At 32.6% G+C, this 20,717-nt stretch overlaps 1 protein-coding gene across 1 annotated transcript; it reads right to left on the reverse strand.

The window, feature by feature from the left end:
- Window positions 1-622: 622 nt before the first annotated feature.
- LOC125223369 (putative xyloglucan endotransglucosylase/hydrolase protein 28) lies at window positions 623-3,208 on the reverse strand. Its single transcript, XM_048126491.2, has 4 exons — window positions 2,882-3,208; window positions 2,686-2,786; window positions 2,209-2,417; window positions 623-1,372 (listed from the first exon to the last, which is right to left on the reverse strand). The coding sequence occupies exons 1-4, from the start codon at window positions 3,069-3,071 to the stop codon at window positions 889-891; spliced, it is 984 nt and encodes a 327-aa protein (XP_047982448.1). The 5' UTR covers window positions 3,072-3,208; the 3' UTR covers window positions 623-888.
- Between the last annotated feature and the right edge of the window lie 17,509 nt (window positions 3,209-20,717).

Consider the following 20,717-nt stretch of genomic DNA (forward strand, 5'->3'; position numbering starts at 1 on the left):
AAACAAAATGAAAAAAAGGATAAAAAATAGAAAAATATACTATATAAATAGGTATAAGGAAATAATGATTATTGTAAGTGTTAGTATTTCTTAAGTAAAATACAATCATGCACAACCTAAGTGGTGCAAATGATGGTTCACCGAAGAGAAAAGGATGATCCAAGGCCAAGTGATGTGAATTGGTTGACCAAAGAGATAAGAAATTAAATCCTAATTGACCATTCACAATCCAAACATACTTCTAAAAAAGGTAAATTGATGCTGATAGTCGACAAACTCCTTTAAATGGAGGTAATAAATAAATACAAACATAAAAAGGTGAAATATATTCTAAAAAGGCCCACTTTTTTGGGGTGGGTGTGAACAAGACAAGCCTGACAGTTCAATGACTGAAACAGGTCTTTTAACATTAGAATAATCATCACAAACAAACATGCTATAAATACAAACATACTTTGATATCATCAAATTTTCAAAAAAAAAAAAATGGAATCCTATACCAACAACCCCACCATATCTCATTCAAACATATGCTTTAGTATTATTTATTTTTATATATTTTTTATATTTATATTTATTCAATCAAGGGGTGTCCCAAATGTTTCCAAGTACACAAATCCAATTCATCAAAATTAAATTCAATAAAGCCAAGGATGTATATATAATAACGACAATAATAGTAATACCAATGAGGAAAAAACTGAATGGGGCAAACTAAAGGTATGAAATGAAATATACACATACCAAATCATATCATAATCAATGCCCCATTTAGGAATAAATCTCTTACCATATGTCCCTTTCCCTCTATTAGCTCTCATTCTTCTATTCACAGCCCCACGGACCTAAATCAACGGGACATGTGCCCGATGACCCGATCAAACCCGATCAAACGGAAGATGCCTCAGCCCTAGTTGGCCTAACACGGTGGTGCCTCTTGTGAAGACGACGGGTGCCTCCGAACGTCACGGGGTCGAATCCTCGGAGGCGTTCGGCCTCCTTGGGCTCGATCACGCACTCGGAGGGAGGGACCTTGTATCGAGCGCGGTCGTAGCAGTACGAGTATTGCATGTGCTTGTTCCTGAACGCGGTCATCTTCACTCGCTGTTGGCTTGACATGGTGGGCAGTTTCGGAAGGGTGTCGCACTTGGAGAGTTCGATGGGGTCGACAGCGCATCCGTGGAGGACGAAGTCGGAAAACTCAGCGGTGTAAGGGGCGTATTTGTAATTGACTCTGTATTTTCCTCCATTTGTGGCCCAACTGGACCCATCCCATATTGTTGCATATAAGGACATTGGTTTAGAGGGGAAGTCCCCACCCATGGCTTCTGTCCTCTTGATCTCTCTTATGGGGACATTGTCGACGTAGAATCTGCAAAATACGCGATAGAAAACAAAAGGAATGTTATCAAGAATGGGATTATATGATTCCATGGCCAGAGAATAAAGGCAAGACCACTTATCGAATTCTTGTGAAATGTTGTGAGAGATAAAGAAAAGGGGGACGTGCAAAGAAAAAGTATTGCCACAGTCAGCAGATTGGAAAGCAAGGAAAAAGATGGCATATGTTTCCCTTTTCTTATCCTCTCACACACACAATGTGATAACATTACAACTAGAATCGTCCAAGCTTTGATGACGACACGGGATCAAAAGGAAAAAAGAGCCAAGAACAGGCTGTCATTGTGATCCTATGCTAAACCAAGGTCAACTTCACCATATTAGAGTAAGTTGGGTTAAGGCAGGTAAATAATAAGGGACAATTACAAACACACTTGAAGTTTTCCTAATCCAACGAGCTTCTGTGTTCGTTTCAAAGATACTACATACTACTCCTATTACACATTCAACAGACAAGAAAGTAAGCATAAGAGGGGATCAAACCAGACATCAAAAGAGCACAGGATGCCACACACAGCATATATAATCCCACAAAAGGAAAACATGTTTTCTACAATTGATTAGAAATGGAAAGAGATGGAACAAATGAAACTCCAGAAATGGTTAAAAGGGCTGAAAATACCCCAATATATGCAAATCCAAAACCAGCCAAACCACAGGTTGTTTTGCAGAGCTCAAACAATAACATTTCTATATCCTATTCCAACATTAACAATGCATACAAACTCTATCTTATCCATGAGACACATGATAATAGGCAAATCAAATTTGGTAAAAGCAATTGATAATAGAGGATCTTATACTTACACAATAACATTCGGAGTCCAGAGGATGCTATACTGGTGGAAATCCTCAGAGGGGTCAAACCAGAGGCCATATCTCTCTTCTCTCCCAGTGCTTGTGCTTCCATTTCCATAAATATTTGTCTGAATTCTCCAATTTTTACCCCTAATGTTCCCCAAGAACTCGAAATCGATCTCATCATGGTTCTTCTCAAACATGTCACCATTCGACATCTAAAAAAAAACTCTGCCAAGTTTAAATAAATCCAACCAAGTACAAACAAGAATTTCATCAACTTATTATTGGAGGGTCACAGTCAGAGGTTGAAACATGAGAAACCCTTTAATCTTTGTAGCATGCAAAAACTCAGTAAATTCAATTGACTTGAGATTCACAAGAAACTGACAAAACAGAAAAGCCAATTGCCGTTCAAAAATAACAATCAACCATTTCATAACAGAAAAAAAGTAAAAGAAAAAACTGTCACCAATTTCCACTCACATAGAAAGCAACAACCACACCAGCTGTATAATCTGCAGGAAGCTTTATCGAAGCACTGAAATAGCCATGGAGGTAAAGGTCTTGTGACAGAAACCCAGCACCTGCACACACATTAAAAATCCAATCTTTACGACTATAACCCAAAATTCATGCCCAAAATCAATCACAATATCATAATACACACACACACACACACCTGTTCTTTGGTCCAAAGAGATGTGAGCAGATTTTCCATCTCTGAGAACCATGAGATTTGTGTCACCAAATAGATGCGAATAGCCTTCATCAAAGGACACTATTGGAAGGTTTGTGGAAAACCCAGTTACCAACAGCACGAGAAAGGCAGAGCAAAAGACAAAGGAGAAATTTTTGGTGTGAGAAATCATGGCGAAAACAGAGGCTTGAATTGAACGAATCGATTGTTGATTGTTTGAAAGTTGAAAGAGAGGGGTATATACAGAGAGATGGAGAGAGGGGCACGGGGTGGTGATGTGATGAGAGAGGAGTGGAAAGCGAGGAGGACGAGGACAAACGACTGTGCTTTTATTGGGTGCTCACCACTGAGCTGTGCTATTTTGCAACATACACAATTTTATTATTAATACCAATTTTAAGTATTTTCAATTTAATATATTTCGTCATATATTCTAATATTAATTACTCCTTACCATTATAGATAAAGTGAAGATAAATCCCCAGCTGTCCCAACGACATTGTAAATTGATTTAAAAACAAGTATTTCTATGTTAACCATACAAAAATATTCATTTAGAGTAATTGGAAAAATAAATTGATTTAAGCAAAATAAAATGTTTACTAATCCACGAATTTAGTGTATACTATGAAAGATTAATTAATTGTTGATTAGGTTCAGAGGTGTTAAACCCAGTGTAATAACTAAATATTTGCAGAGATGTCTTGGGAATGTTTTTATATTAGAAAATTATTTATTTTAGTTAATTTTCAATAACGGTACTAAACCTACCAAAAAACATTCCAATTGGAAAATCTAATTTTTGTTAAATGTCAATCACATAGGGCCTACCAAAATTATTAGTCGTCTATTTTTGTTTTAATTTGGCGAAATGTGATATTTGCATTTTTAGACTCGCTTTAAAATTTAGGAACATTTTTGCTGTTTTTTAAATTTATCTTATCGGTTATATTTAAATTTTAAAAATACTTTTTGGAAACTCGTAAATGAAATTTATAATGACATCTTTTTCTTCAACGATACTTGTCTTCACACCATTTAATTCATCTTGCCATATCATTGTTTTTAAAATAAATGTAAAAACTAGTATTTTATTTGAATGCATTAATATATAATGAAAATTTCCATCTTTTACTAAACAAACATAGCATCCCAATATGACTTTGAGGGATAAGATAAAGTAGCAAAATTATGGCAAACGCAAAGGTTAGGTTGAAAAAGGGTCTTTGAGATTAAATCAAATTAAATATAAAAAAATGTACTATTGGCAAACACTTGGCATTCAAAACAATTATGGGTGGCGACTTTGGGTGCCAAAAAGAACTTTTGCTTTTCCATTTTTATCATAAATAAATGCAATGCATATCTCCATAAAAAGGAGCAACACTACCTACGCGTTTAATTACTATACCATACTAGTATAATAACAACATCCATTTTTAATTATTACTTATTTAATTTCCCTTTGTGGGTGTGGGTGTAAAAAAAGGTTAGATTTTATTAATGTTTTTAATTATCATTTTCCATGAAGAGGAAAGAGGTGGCTGACCGTCAAACCGCCCATGCACCGCCCTTTGGACCCGAAGTTAAGTCTTATACCTAAAATACCCTCAGCAATGCACACAAACAACGGCAGAGTGGCTATAATGCAACTACAAGCTGAGGGTATGTAGTGGAATAGAAAAGTGTAAACGGCTCTATTCAACAAATTATGTGTATTCATCACCGAGTTCCTCGCCACGTGGCCGGCGATTGACTCTATTGCAATTAAAAAGATGTTTGATTGATTAAATAAATAATCGTGAGATATAATCTTAATTAAATTATAAAGTTATTTTAATTAGATCATGAATCAAATATAATAGTACAAATTTAATTGTGAATATAATCTTGTTAATAGAACATATCCTTAAGAATTAAGATCCAAGTGTTTAGCAATATAAGTAGGTTCTAAAAGATCCGATCGCTTAGCAATAGAAGTAGACGATATATAATAGTATAAATGAAGTATTAGAAATATGTAATATAGAGAGGGAATACAAAATCATTATGAAAGCGCGTGGTAGCTAAAGAAAATGTATGGAGGAATGATGGTGAAAATGATGCATTACATATTGGACGACGGACTATAATTAAGGGCGACCCAAATTAAGTGTTATTGACCACTAATATTTCTTTTACCCGTCGAAACCCGTATATCATATTTAAGACATATATCATTTTACATTTATAGAGATAAAATGGAAATTTTTTATCTATAACGAAATTATGAAATGTGATAGTATTATTTATTGGGATGGATTTTATCCATAAAAGTGGTGTTCGATTTCTAAGATAAAATAATATCAAGATAAAATCTAGGATTAAGTTGTGAGATTATTTTAGTTATAGGGGGTTAGCTATGACTAATTATCATATTATTATCCATATAAGATTGAGTTGTGGGGTTGAATTTCATCAACCAAACACACTACAAATTTAATTTCGGATACAATCTTGCAAACCGAACACCCCTAAGATACTTTTTATGTTTTTCATAAATCATTATTTCTCGTTGATCCCTAAAAAAATTTCTAGTCTAGACACATCAATACGAGTTTCAATAATTTTGCAACGGAAGATCACGTTTAATGTCTAATACTCCACCTGTCCTATTAAAAATGTAAAAATGTTGTAACATTTTTTTTTGTATTGCCTCAATAAAATTGAAAAGTTTTCTAAAATGGAAATAATATTATACTATCTAATTTTTCATCTCTCTTACTATATAAAATCTCGTGCCGAAAAATAAATAGTTCATTTTTAATGGGGCGGAGAGAGAATATTAGTAAACCCCACCTTGCAATAATCGGATCTCTTTAGAGTTAGTTAAGGTCAAAAATGGTTAATTTTTAGATTTAATGCTGAAACTAGAAATTATCCAAATATTACTTAAATAAATTCATCTAATTTGAACTAGTGTCAATCGAAATCCAATAAAAATTGGCAAGAAGTTTTAAATGCTGATGTCACTTAGCTAGGACTTTACAGTGATAGAACTATGTGTTAATTATCCATTTTTTTTTAAAAAAAACATGGACATCTGTAATTTCCCCTCTCTTATCCTCTCATGTAGAATTTTGTTAATCCACAACCATTGAATAAAAGAAAAGAAATTAAAACCACATGTAAATGAGGCAATGAAGGAAAGTTATGATATATATTTCCAGTTGGATACAGTTAAGTATGCGTTGGAGGCTTGGAGTCATTATAATTATATGGAATTGATGGCCGATTTGTTGCTCAACTCAAGAATAAAGATGTGTATCCTTTTTATTTTTGACATTAGTAATATCAACAAAATTTTGCTTATTCGTCAACCCCCCATATCCACCTACAACAAATATGACAATTTAAATTAAAGGTAGCGTAAAAACACTATATATCCTTTTCTTTTCACTTATTTTAAGAAATGAATATGGGTCTAGGTCCCCACTCGAATACATAAAAATGATGAATTTCGGCGGATAAAATTTTGTTTTTTTATAATTTGATTGAATATAAATGTTTTTATTCATTTAGCTAGTATACATTTTGTTTATACATAATGCAGATGATGCTACATAGGTATGTTAATCTTTTCTAGTTCATCACCACAACTACCGGCACGGTGCACTATAATAATACCAACTCTAATTTAATTATAAAATGAAACAGAACTAAATCAGAGCTATATCCCACCTAACTTCGAGAATAAAAGTTTTGTCGAAACAATCCCAATTTTTATTTCCTGGGGCATATATTCTACTTGAATAGTCATATCCCCATAATTAAACATGATAAATAGCGAAACACGTGATTTATTATGGATTAAGCACGCCAGATATAATCTATATATAACTATTATTCAATATTTGTGCAGTCAATTACTATTGTTATCATCATAAATGGTGTTCAATCAGGTCGTCGCCTATAAGTTTAATTTGTCTAATCCAAAACTTCAGTTATTTGTCACTTTTTCTTTTGATGACATGACATCGTCATTACATTCATAGCTTAATTAATTAGGATTACTATTTTCTATTTGCTTTTTATTGCATTCAGAGTGCCAGTTCTAACAAGATCGAAAATATTTAACTGGAGTACTATTTATATCTATGTTACTTAAGTCAGTTTTTTAAGTACGTACATTTAATAATTAAGTGGAGAAAAAATAAAGAATAAGTACGCTACGGCCAAACACAAGAAACTGAACGGTTCCTATATATTTTATTGCAAGTATGATTAAGAAGACTAACATTATCCTAAATCGTAGACCTACTAATTTTTTTACTTTTTTTTAATTACAAGAAGAGAGCCAAAAGCTCTAAGAACACCAAAGTTTAGTCAGGAACAAACCGAGGAACAGTCTGACCTATTTTATCTAGGTGAAGAACATTAGCAACGCCTCTTAGAGGTTCATTTAGCAGTTGAATAGCTCACACTCACTAATTTAGATGATTGTTTGACGTAATTAAGAAGTTACGTTGATTCATTAAGAAACTATGTGAGGATTTATCTCTTGAGATCCGCTTATAGCATACATGTATGTCTCGATCTGTACTAGGTTCATTGAATCAGTCAAAAAGGTTGCTTCTTCAATGATAAAGTACCTAATTAATAGTAATACATAATTAGGTTAATGAACTAATTTCGAGTTATTGTACGGTACTTAAACTTATGTTTGGTTCAATTGGATTAAAAGAACCCAATAGCTCGATTAATATTATAGAAAATGTATGATTAAATGAAATAATCAAGACTTAATTTAGAATCTATTCATCAATCAAAGATAAATAGAAAAGATAAATAAATTATTTATTTTCTTTGTAAATATAGAGTAGGGGGAGCATTAGGGTGCCACCATAGTTAGAGTGACAACATACCACCAACCTCGTGCTGCCACGTGGCACGCTATCCAACAATATCATAGTAAGCGTTTTAGATAGATTTCTACAGATGACATGATAGTACTACGTAGATTACTGTGTGAAGTGTTGAGTATTGCTGTATTAGCTATACAACAAAATAACAGATAAAAAAGCAATCTGTTTTATATATATACTGCAACTGAAACATTTTATGTCTATACATCAATACTCAACAATCTACACAGCAATCCACCTATTATTATCATGCAATTTGTAAACGCATACTAAATGAATATTGTTGGATATGCTTCTAATATTGCTAGATAATGTACCACGTGGCAATACGGGAATGGTGGTACGCTGTCACTTTAAAGAGGATTGGCATCTTAACATAATCCTATAGGGTAGTACTATGTATAAAGATGTCACACTTGTGGGACGACACAAGATTTTATGAGGTTTTATTTTATGTGTTAAACGTTGAGAGAAAATATAATTTTTATATTCACGTGAGAGATAACTTTTTCTAAAAGTGGAAATGTGACATCTTTTATGAGACAAACTAAAAAGGAAAGTGTGACATCTTTTATGGGGCGGATGGAGTATGTTTTTCCTATATACTATAAAAATAGCTAACAAATCATAAATCATTAATTGTTACTTTGTTTCAAAATTAATACTCAGCCATATCTATCCAAAAAGGCTCAAATTCACGAGCTAACAAAACATCGAAATATCTCAATCCTCAGACCAATCATACACTCTCATATGAATTTAAGTATTTAACCCTTATTTCTTGAGTTCACGAGTAACTGCTATTTTCGGTGTCCATTGAAATATACCAACATTATCCAATGAAATAATAAACTTTAGACTTTTGCTAATAAAATTACTCATAGATTATCCAATGATACGTGAACTTATTTATATAGTATTACTTGTGATTAAAAGAAGAGGGAGGGGGTAAATTGAATTTAAATAAAAGGGCAGAAATTCATAGAAACCAATAAAAGTGAATTTGACTTGGTCAGCATATATCATAGCCGTATAAAACTAATTCGGACATGATCCGTAATATATTGCTGGTCTAATTGGAAGAACGATCATTCCTTAGCTAAAGAGTTAGTTATTAAATTGAATTTCAATAATATTATTTTTGATGCTTTTTTTTTGTTATTTCCTTGTTATTAAATTAGTACTCCATATTCTTTAACTAGGTTGATCCTAACGGTTGGCCCAAAATCCGATAGTTTTAAGGTCAAAGCTGAAAATTTATAACAAAATCATAATCCAAGTTGCTCGTACTCGAATAGTCCGATCGACATCCCGAATGTATTATCTCGATTAACATCCCTAAATTCTTAAGTACTCCGTATAAGAAAATAACGCCATTTTATATACAGATGAGACCATTGAGATTTAAGCGATTCATATTCCTATTTATTACGTCCCATCTAAATTGAAGCATTTAATTTTTAACAAAAAAATAACGCCTTAAACAATAACAACAACAATTATTATTATTATTATTATTATTATTATTATTATTATTATTATTATTATTATTATTATTATTATTATTATTATCTCTCCATTTTTCTGCTTTATTCTCTCATCATTTAATTTTTGAAACATCATTTTTTTAATAACAGTGTCTATGAGAAATGACTTAATTAGACTGAAAATAGTAATAGAATAATTATCTCTTTTGAAAAGTAGATACTAGTAGTAATTTATTGTTATAAAAGGTTGTATCGCCAACTCCAGGCGCCCCCCATCCCCATCCGACATCAGTGAGGGGAGTTAAATCATGGTACTCAGCAGCCCACTAGAGAAAAGAGTCCAACCCACTGTCTCATCGGAGACCCACCTCCACAAAGACCTCACGCTTGTGCCCGAGAGGTGGCAGTCTCCTCGTGGTGGTAATGGAATTATAACACCGGCTTATTATTACAGATCTCTACCTCTGGAGCCAACTAAACTAGCCCGTGCGGGCACTAGGAGTAATTTATATGTGCGTGTATGGCCGGCTACACTCATTGCATGTATATAATAATATAAATATAGTGAGTGGATCTGATTCTTAATTATCTTCGTTTTCCAATCCATCATACAAGTTAGAATAACTTTCCCAAGAATGGTGGCTTAAGTTACGTAGGAATTTAATATTACATCATCATTACCATTATTAAACACCGGATGAATAATCACCATACATAGATATTGCTTCCAAATATTTCATTTTATTTTCGTCATATCTTTTGGGGATTTTTCGCATAAAGTTGGATCGTAAATAAGTTTAGCCAACTAAATTAGTGTACCAATATTTTTTAGAGATCATTTGATAAAGACGGCTGGACTCAGCAGCTTGGGCTGGTATGGCCCAATATGAACATGTTGGGCCTTTATTCCAATAAATGGGTGTGCCATATAATGGAATTTGCTAACAAGTTCAAGATTCTAATTTCAAGAATTTTAGGACTCTGTTCGTTCAAATTAAATTCAGTAAGATTTTAAGAAATATATAAAAAAAGGGTTTTCAGCATCCATAAATACATGAACTTTGAACTTTTTCTTGTTTTTCCCCTGACTTTAAAATTTGAATATAAATACATGAACTTTTGATGTTTTTGATTTTTCCTCAATATCCAAAATTAAAATACATATCGCAAATTAAAGCTTACGTGGCAATCAAAACTACACCAACATATTTATATTAACTAATAAAATAATAAATTTGAATTCCACATCAGCCATCTCTTATGGACCGCACCCTTGCTACTCTTCCTTTTCGAGCTCTTCAAGAAGACTCTACCCCGCTGCCGTCGGGACAACGCCGGAGATGTTTGCATCTCCATCAGCCGTCTCCTTGCTCAGATTGAAGCTCGCACCGCGTTAGCGCACGCTCCTCGGCAAGCTCCTTCTACTTCAGCCCCTCCACCTTCCAAAGCCTCCACAATTGCAGTGCACTCCGACAGCATCTACGGAAACCACCACTTGCCTCAGGGCTCGTTCTGCAACAGGGATGACAATGCGAAGAGGATCGTGAAGAATTTGCCGTGGAAGAGAAAGAATTGAGTGCAAAGGTGGAAGATCTCTCACCTGATCGAGTCCATTCGCGATTCTTTTTCGACATTCTTCTTCCAAATAGATCCTCCTCCCTCTGCCACAGCTTTAGCACTTAAAAGGAGGAAGTGCCCCGGGCTGCGCGAGATCTCCGCCGGCAGAGACTCCTCATCGCCGCCATACAAGCTGATCTGTGGCGCTGCTCCTCGTCCACCACCGGAATTTCCACCACGTGAGCGTCTTTCCCTTCCGCTATTGATATAATCTTCCACAAAGATGGAGAGGCTGTAGGTTGGAACTTGAGACACGAACATCTTCGGCGTTATGCCGACGACGGCGTGCAGAGCCTTCACGAAGAGCTAAACAAGAAAGAACAGGGAGGGTTAAAGATGGCTGTTGTGGAATTCAAATTTATTATTTTATTAGTTAATATAAACACGTTGGTATAGTTTTGATTGCCACATAAGCTTTAGTTTTCCACATGTATTTTGATTTTGGATATATTGGGGAAAAATAAAAAATATCAAAAGTTCATGCATTTATATTCAAATTTTAAAGTTTAAGGGAAAAACAAGAAAAAGTTCAAAGTTCATGTATTTATAGGTTAAAAACCCTAAAAGAAAAGATAGTGGAATGTGAGACTTATTTTTAAGGAATATTAGTTTTATAATAGAATTAGGTAGAATGAACAGTGGCGGATCCAATCTATTTTAGTTGGGGATGCAAATTTCATTATAAAGTAATACTACATGCACAACATAAAAAATAGTAGTAGTATTTAAAATTAATTCCTCCGTCCGCCATTAGGAGTCTCATTTTATGGCGGCACGAGTTTTAGGAAATATTAAGAAAAGTGGGTGGAAAAAAGTTACTCCCTCTGTCCCAAGATATTAGACCCATTTCTTTTGGGCACATGAATTTAGGAGATAGTTGTTTAGTGGTGTAAGTGAAGTTGGTAGTAAATTTTTAATAGAAATGGTTCAAGTATATTGGGACACCCCAAAGTGGAATATGAGTCTAATATATTGGGACGGAGGGAGTATGTAATATGAGTCCCACTTGTTTATATTAGTTTTAAATGAAATGTGAGTAGAATGAGTTAGTGGAATGTAAGACCCTATTACCATTTATGGTAAAAGTGAACTGGGACTCCTATTCGCGGACGGACTAAAATGAAAAAATGGGACTTTATTCGCGGACGTAGGGAGTACTCCCCCCGTCTGCCATTAGGAGTCCCGGTCACTTTTGCACACTCATTTTGTAAAAATGATAATAAATAGTTAAAGTGGAGAAATGGTAAAGTAAGAGAGAGAATAATGTTGTGAGGAGTCTTCTTAATATTATTCTCTCTTACTTTACCATTTCTCCACTTTAATTATTTATTTCATTTTTATAAAACGAGTGCGCAAAAGTGACTGGAACTCCTAATGGCGAACGGAGGGAGTATATCTCGAAACAATATTCAATTTAAAATCACATATGCTAAAATACTAAATAAAACTTTTATAGCATGGCAAATTACATTTTCGATGTCTGACCAAAGACAATATTAATAACAGAAATAAATTTTTATCTAAAACAGAAAAAAAAAAAAACAAATACATTAAAATTTATAAACTACCTAAATACATATAAAAGAAACCGAATAATTATGTAAAAGAATTACCTTGGTAACAACTGAATATAAAAAAGATAAACATAAAAAGATACTATGACATTTTTTTTCATGAATTTTCATCCCTAGATGAATTAGCACTCCTACTAAACATGGCCTAAAAGGAACTGCAATCATAAAAATATAATAACTAGAAAGAAAAAAAGTATACTAAAAGGAACTGCAGTCATATAAATATAACACTAACAGAGAGAAATATGCCATGAGGGAGAATTGAAACTCAGCTTAGATATCATTTGTCCCGCCCGTATTTTCTAAAGATAGAAAACACGATGGATCACAATTAGGGGAGGATTAAAGAAGCGAGAAAGAAAGGGGAAAAAGGCACAAATCACCATAACTCGAAATAAATGGAAATAACTCAAATGAATACTATCTCAACAATATATGAACTCAAAGAAACAACATTCAGCGGAAGCATTCGAGAGAAGAATAGTAGTATTATGTATGAAGACATAATATATTCGGAACATTTAAAGACAAACAAAATCTTCACCAGCTCTGCTCAACACCCACCGCGCTCGTCACAGCTCTGAGTATGTGATGCACTCAGTGGACTCATGCCGAAAACATTTTATAAAAAGTTATTTATCATGCCACCATTGTGTAACCTCGTGCATGGTTTTAACTTTGAAATGCCCGAGACACCAAAATCATTTCCATCGTAAAATTTGTGACTGCGCAGTCATTTTCCCATAGATGTCATTTTTCCATAGATGTCTACCATATCTGATCCATTGATGATAAGGAATGTGGCCACATTCCAAGTCACTAGACCGGCCGACCCAAAAAGACGGCTCACGATCCCCATTGGTGTACACTAGCCTGAGTAGGGACTAACTCCCTAGTCAGACCCGAATTCGATTATCCATAGATGGCAAAACCACATCAGATAGGTTCCATAGATAAAACAAAAAACGGCATGACAAATATTCACAACATTTTCACATAAAAAAATATACTTAGGGCATAGTCCTTATTTAAAAAGAAAGCTCACAGTAAAAGCTTATTTCGAAAGCCCACAGTAAAGTTTAGTTCGAAAGTCCACCTCAAAAGCTTAACTCCTCAATCACCACCTTCTTGTTCCAACCTCAAGCGACGTGCAAAAATCCATCCGTTTTGAAATAACATGATACTCCCTCCGTCCCTGAAAATTTATCACCTATTTCTTTTTTTGTCCGTCCCTTAAAATTTGTCCCCTTTCACTTTTACTATTTTTGGTAGTGTACCATATATTCCACTAACTCATTCCCACTCATTTTATTATAAAACTAATATATAAAAGTAGGATTCACATGTCACTAATTTTTTCAACTCACTTTCTATTACATTTCTTAGAACTCGTGCCGAGTCAAATGGTGACAAATTATTGGGGACGGAGGAAGTATGCTAAAATTAGATTTTACAAAATAAATTAATTTAAAATAATGCATGCATCCTATACGTGTGCATAAAATTATTCTTAATTCTTTCATAGAGAAAACCTATACATAAAATCCTTATATTTTTCGGATTTAAATCATCACCAAAAATAATATGCCCAGACTGTCAACCCACTCGAACAAATAAACTAGTCCACTTCTTAACAATTAATGGCCCAACCTAATTATTAAAACTCATGAAGTATAAACAAAATACTCTAATTAGAATACTTTAACTTATACTCCCCCCTCCACGAATAAGAGTTCCGTTTTTCTATTTTAGTCCGTCCATGAATAAGAGTCCCCGTTCATAATTACCATAAATGGTAAAGAGGCCCCATATTCCACTAACTTATTTCACTCACATATCATTTAAAACTAATATATACAAGTGGAACCCCTATTCCACTAACTTTCTTCCACCCACTTTTCTTAACATTTCTTAAAACCCGTGTCATATAGAAATAAGACTCTTAATCGTGGACGGAGGGAATATACTCCCAGACATTCACGTCTCCCTAACATCTCTCCATTTTTATCTCAAAAAGAACACACAATTTTATTAAAATACTCCCATCTCCTCACTAATCTTAAAAGACAAAAACAATTCTAATAAAAGATTTTTTTAATAAAACATACTCCCTAAACAATACGCCCTCCGTCCGCCATTAAGAGTCTCATTCCTTGATGGCATAGGTTTTAAGAATGATTAAGAAAAGTAGATGAAAAAATTAGTGGAATAAGGGTCCCACTTGCATATATTAGTTTTAAATGAGATTCTCCCTAAATTTCACGCACACAAAAAATCTCACTCCAGTCACAACTCTCCCTCTCTCTCATTCTGCTGTCTCCGTTCGCACACTGCTGCTGTTACTCTCACGCCGGGCGTCCGTCGGCATCAGCGTCTCCGTCGTCGCCGTGCTCTATTCACAACCGAAGTCACGATGTCCGGTTACGTTTTCGCTTTCCCCTTTAATTAAGTTTTCTTCTAATTGTTATTTCGGGTATTACATTTCTTCTAATTTGGTGTTTGTATCGAATTTATTACTAAATAGCTTCTTGGTATGATGGAATGGAATGGTGGAATGAAATGTGATTCCTACTTCCATTCATTTAATTTGCTTGGTGTGATGGAATGAATGAGTGAATGGATGAATATGCAAAGGAAATCCAAGGAAATTGACATTTCATTCCAAACTCCATTCCATTCTACCCTCGTTCCATTCCATTATACCAAGCATGCCCTAAGTTTATTTTTTTTAAAAAACAATACCAAAGTTTATACTATTATTACAGTTTTATTAATTCCGCATAACAATAATAATAGTAACACATAATATTTTCTATATAAGTTAATTTATTAAATTATTTACGCTATCATTCTTTCATCCAAGTTGTTTCCCATTAATTCTACTAAAATCTATATGTGAGCAAGTTATTCCACCGAATAATTTTGCAAATAGAACGCTTTAAATATCCATCCAGACTTGTAACATCGCATGGTTTAAGATGCATGGATGATAGATGACACTTTGACCTATAATCTCAAAGTTACCTCTAGAATTTTCTCGAATATAGGAAACAAATTTGAATTAAGTTTACTTCCTAGAAAGTGTTAGTTAGACCGTGTCGCATACTTTTTTTATATATATATAATGAGATGCGTTAAAATGAGACAACATTTCTTAAAATAATGTCATATCATTTTTTTTAACTATTTATTTATATATGTGGACGAATAATAAGTTGTCATGTGGCAATAATAAAAATACTCAAGTGTAAAAATCTCGGCCAGTAATATACAACACTATGTACAATAATATTTTCTCGACCAACAATATCCAACACGCTACACAGCAACAACAATCTATAGATTGCTGTGTAGCGTTTATAATATTGCTGGATATGTGGTGTCACGGTGTGACTTTAAGAGGTGTTGTCATTTTAATACAAACCTATATATAATATATCATGTATGAAATATAAGTATATCAGTTACATCTATTCAAGTAATTAGTAGTAGTATATGATTAATCAGATCTAACCTCCTTTAGTTTTGGCGCGGGCGAACGGCTTAGGCGCTGCGTCATCCACGGAAGCGTATACGCGATAATGGCGGATCCAGAAATTCATAACGTGGATTTGAACTAAACAAACAATATAGTATTATTTAAGTAATTGTTTTTTTAATAAAAATACATCATATAAATAATAATGCTTGAAAAGAAAATACCAAAAGCAATATGTCGTCTTTTTCCATACTATATTCAAGCCAAATATAGTCTTTATACTAAACATCCCTAAAAATTTTTATATCTTTTGAGTTTCTACTTTGTTGACAAGGACCTTTGACTACATATTCTCTATGAATATGATTCCGAATGTTCACATCAAAACTATTAATAGAATCTCGTAATCCAGGATTAACCTAAGTTTTCTTTTTATTAATTTCAATCTCGCCAGGATTATTATTAGTAGAACCTGATTTTTCTATTGTTGTAGTTCTTATTCAACAGTAGAAGAATCGATAGAAACACGAGGTATTCCAAAAGTTAAGTAATACATTCAAGTATTACATAATACTCCCTCTGTTCTGTATTAATTGGCACTAATTTCCTTTTTTGTCCCGTTCCTTATTAATTGACATTATTTCTTTTTACTATAATTTTTCATAATGGATTCCATATTCCACTAACTCATTCCACTTACATTTTATTATAAACTTAATATCACATTCTACTAACTTTTTCCATTTATTTTCCATTAGTATTTTATAAAACTCGTGACATTTAACGAAGGACGAAGAGAATATTTATTTAAATTAGAGTAAAAAGAACAGCTAATAAAAGAAAATAAAAATTTGATTATTACTGTAAAGTCAGAAAAAATAATACTTGTAATTGTATTAAATACCGCAAAATTCTTGCTACAAATGCTCTACAAGAATTGGTTATATTATACGAATGGAATTGGACTTCAAATTTTTACTTCCCGTGAACTTCTGTGGAATTGGAATAGTGGAATACTCCTACACTTTATTAAAAAAAAGGGTAAATTGCCTAACAAAGGGCCCACGTGTAAGACAACCTACCTTAATTAAATAATTAAAAGAAAAGAATAAGCGGGCGGTCGGAGTTTTCTTGCATAGAATGCTTTTTTTTTTTTTTTTTTTTTTTAAATTTTTTTTTCAGAGAATTAGCGATTATTCTCTTCACTTCAGACATTAGAAGTGAAGGATGACGACGGAGAGTTGGCGCTTTGAACGCCATGGGGTCGGAGGTTGAGGAAGGGTAATTTATACCAAGGTCGCCAGAGTTGGCGGTGGGGTCGGCCGACCCCACCTCCATCCGCCGCTGAATTCCGCGGCCCTCCTTCGCTGCCGAGTCTGGGGAAGGACGTATAGTGATTTTCCGCCAAACTACGCAAAGCAACAGGAAGGATAAAAAATCTTGATGAATGAAGGTGGAGAGATTACCGAGAGGAATTGGATTAGGATAAATTGTTCAACTATCGATATTATGTTATTTACAAACATGGTAAATTGGAAGATGGTATAATTTTCAATAATCTAAAAATTCTTAAATATTTAGCCGCGGGGTTAATTAACTTTTATGGTAGAATTAGGGCCGTCGAAATGGGTACCCGCGGGTATCCGCACCCGAATTTTCGGGTACCCGCACCCGAAAAAACAATATTTTAGTACCCGTTACCCGATCCGAGGAGCAGTGTGGGTGTCCCGATACCCGCTGCGGGTATCCCGCACTCGAAGGTCCGGATACCCGCACCCGATGCTGGACAAAGGAATACCAAATTGTCAGCTAGCATTTATCTATGCTATTGTAGATGCTTCTTTGATCTCAGTGCGATGTTGGATTTCCTCCCAACCAACTACATTTAGAAAGTTTAGACCCAATAGGAGGAACATCACAAAGATAGGTTACAGATTCATTTGCTACAAGATGCTGTAAATTTATTCATTCACTGCAAACTAAATCACTCTTTTCTGGGATTAAATCAAAAGGTTGAAGAGATAAACCATGAAGATGCTGATTTGAAGTATTTACATAGAACAATTATACACTGTGGAATCATTTCTAATACAGCTGATTCATATCTTTTATTTTCTATGACTAATGATGTTTCATCATTTAAAATATATATTTCAAAGATTTTTTTGAGGAATATTGAGCAGTATATATGTTTTTGCAATATAACCCCCATCAAGCACTAACTTTTCTTGCAAAGTTAAAGTTTTACTTACTGCAATAATCATAATGCAGAACCATTTCTGTTCCACTTTTGATAAATAAAAATACCAACTTTTAAGTTTTAATCACAATATAATATTGATTGACCATAGTGCAGAACCATTTTGGCTCCCACTTTTGATAAAAAAAAATCAACTTTTAAGTTTTAATCACAATATAATATTGATTGAGTATGACATACTGTAGTGTAGAACTATTTTCAGATTGCTTGTCATTTGTTGTTGTCGTCCCACATCGAACATGGAGTGATTGTTGGTTTTGGGGAGTGTTAGATAAATTAGTAGGCTATACTAAATGCTAATCGGTTAATTATCGGGTAATTGGGTATATCCGACAATCAACTATTCTAAATACCCGACCCCGATCCCGAACCTGATTTTAGCGGGTAGCGGGTATCCAATACCCCGACGGGTAGGAAATTATCTAATACTCGCTACCTGTTTCGACAGCCCTAGGTAGAATTATGAATGGAAATGTAGTTGAAATTTATTCTGAATCTTTGAATTCTTTTTTTTTTAATAAAATCAGGCTTAAAAACACCATGAATCATTTTCTAATAGCGTAGTGATAAATTAACAAAAATTGTATACACAAAATTGGACATTTTAGGTATTTTACATTTACAATAAATTTACGATAATTAATTAATTTAATGCATTACGTTATTGCTCTTCTATGATCATTTAGGAAAAATTAGCTTTCTATAATCAACATTTTCACATATATATAGGAAATTATTTACATCTTCATAATCAATGCATGATTTCTTCTTCTATTTCTTTGTTCCATTTCCTCAAAATTTAAACTCTACACAGATTAAGTATAGTTTGAATCGTGCAATTGATCAATGAGCAATTGCAGACAAAATTACGAGAGAAACATAAGGCACATGTAGGGTGATTAATATGATTTTGTATTTTCTTATTTCTATTTTTTTTTTATAATATGTATATTTTTATTTAAATATATTATTGGTTGTTCTAAATAAATGGACAAAGAAATATTCTAAGTTATAAAAAAGACTACATGGACATAGACTTAATTTCTAAACGTTATCATCTAATGAAATATTAGTAGTCATTCACATTCAATTATTTTTTTTACTAATAATTCTTAAAATTCTATATTATAAAAATGAATGCATGTATATATACTTAATTTCTAAACATTATCATCCAATGGAATATTAGCAGTCATTCACATCCGATTATTCTTTTAATTACTAAATAATTCTTAAATTTCAAGTTATAAAAATGATTGCATGTGTATATACTTAATTTCTAAACGTTATTATACAATTAAATATTTGTAGTCATTTACATCCAATTATTATTTTACTACCATTCTTACAATTCTAAGTTTAAAAAAATTACTTCACGTGTATGTACTTAATTTCTGAAAACATTATCATCCAATGGAATAATAACAGTTAATCAAATTCAATTACTTTTTTATTAGTCTACTAAATAATTCTAAAAAATCTAAGTTATAAAACTAAATGCATGTGTATACTAAATTTCTTAACGCTATCATCTAATAAAATAATAATAATAATAATATTTATTCATATCTAATTAATTATTTATTACTAAATAATAATTAAAATTTCAAGTTAAAAATGACTACATGCATATATAACTAAAATTTTCAATGTTATAAGTCCAACGAAATACGAAATAATCATATCCATTTGCATCCTACTATTTAATTATGAATTCATTTTAAAATTCTAAGTAAAAAAATGACTGTTTGTGTATATAATAATTTCTTAATGTTACCATCCAATGAAATAATTTTTTACTACTAAATAATTATTATAATTCCAATTTATAAAAACGATTACATGCATATATAATTAATTTCTTAGTGTCATCATCCAACGAAATATAAAATAATCATATCCATTCGCATCCAAGTATTTTACTATTAATTCATCTTTAAAATTATAAGTTATAAAAACGACTGCATGTACACATATTTAATTTCTAAACGTTATCTTATAAATGAATATTAGTAGTTATCCGCATCCAACTATTTTTTATACTTAAATTCTTAAAATTTTGAATTATAAAAACGACTGCATTTATATATAACTAATTTTTAGTGTTATCATCCAATGAAATAATCATAGCCATTAACATTCATTTATTTTATTATCAATCAATCTTTAAAATTATAAGTTATAAAACATAAATGCATGTGCATATATTTAATTTCTAAACGTTAACATCCAATGGAATATTAGTAGTCATTCATATTCAATTATTTTTTTTATTATTAACTATGTTATAAAAATGATTGCATGTGTGTATACTAAATTTCTAAATGTTATCATCCAATGGAATATTAATAGTCATTCACATTCAATTATTTTTTATTATTAAATAATGCTTACTACTTTCTTAAGTTATAAAAACAATTGTACGTGTTTAGCACGTAATTTCTAAACATTATCATCTAATCGAATAATAATAGTAATTTGCATTTAATTAAGTATTT

The sequence above is a fragment of the Salvia hispanica genome, chromosome 1, assembly GCF_029641045.1.
Source record: "Salvia hispanica isolate PSC_SH4W2 chromosome 1, Shi_PSC_v1, whole genome shotgun sequence".
NCBI classification, from domain to species: domain Eukaryota; kingdom Viridiplantae; phylum Streptophyta; class Magnoliopsida; order Lamiales; family Lamiaceae; genus Salvia; species Salvia hispanica.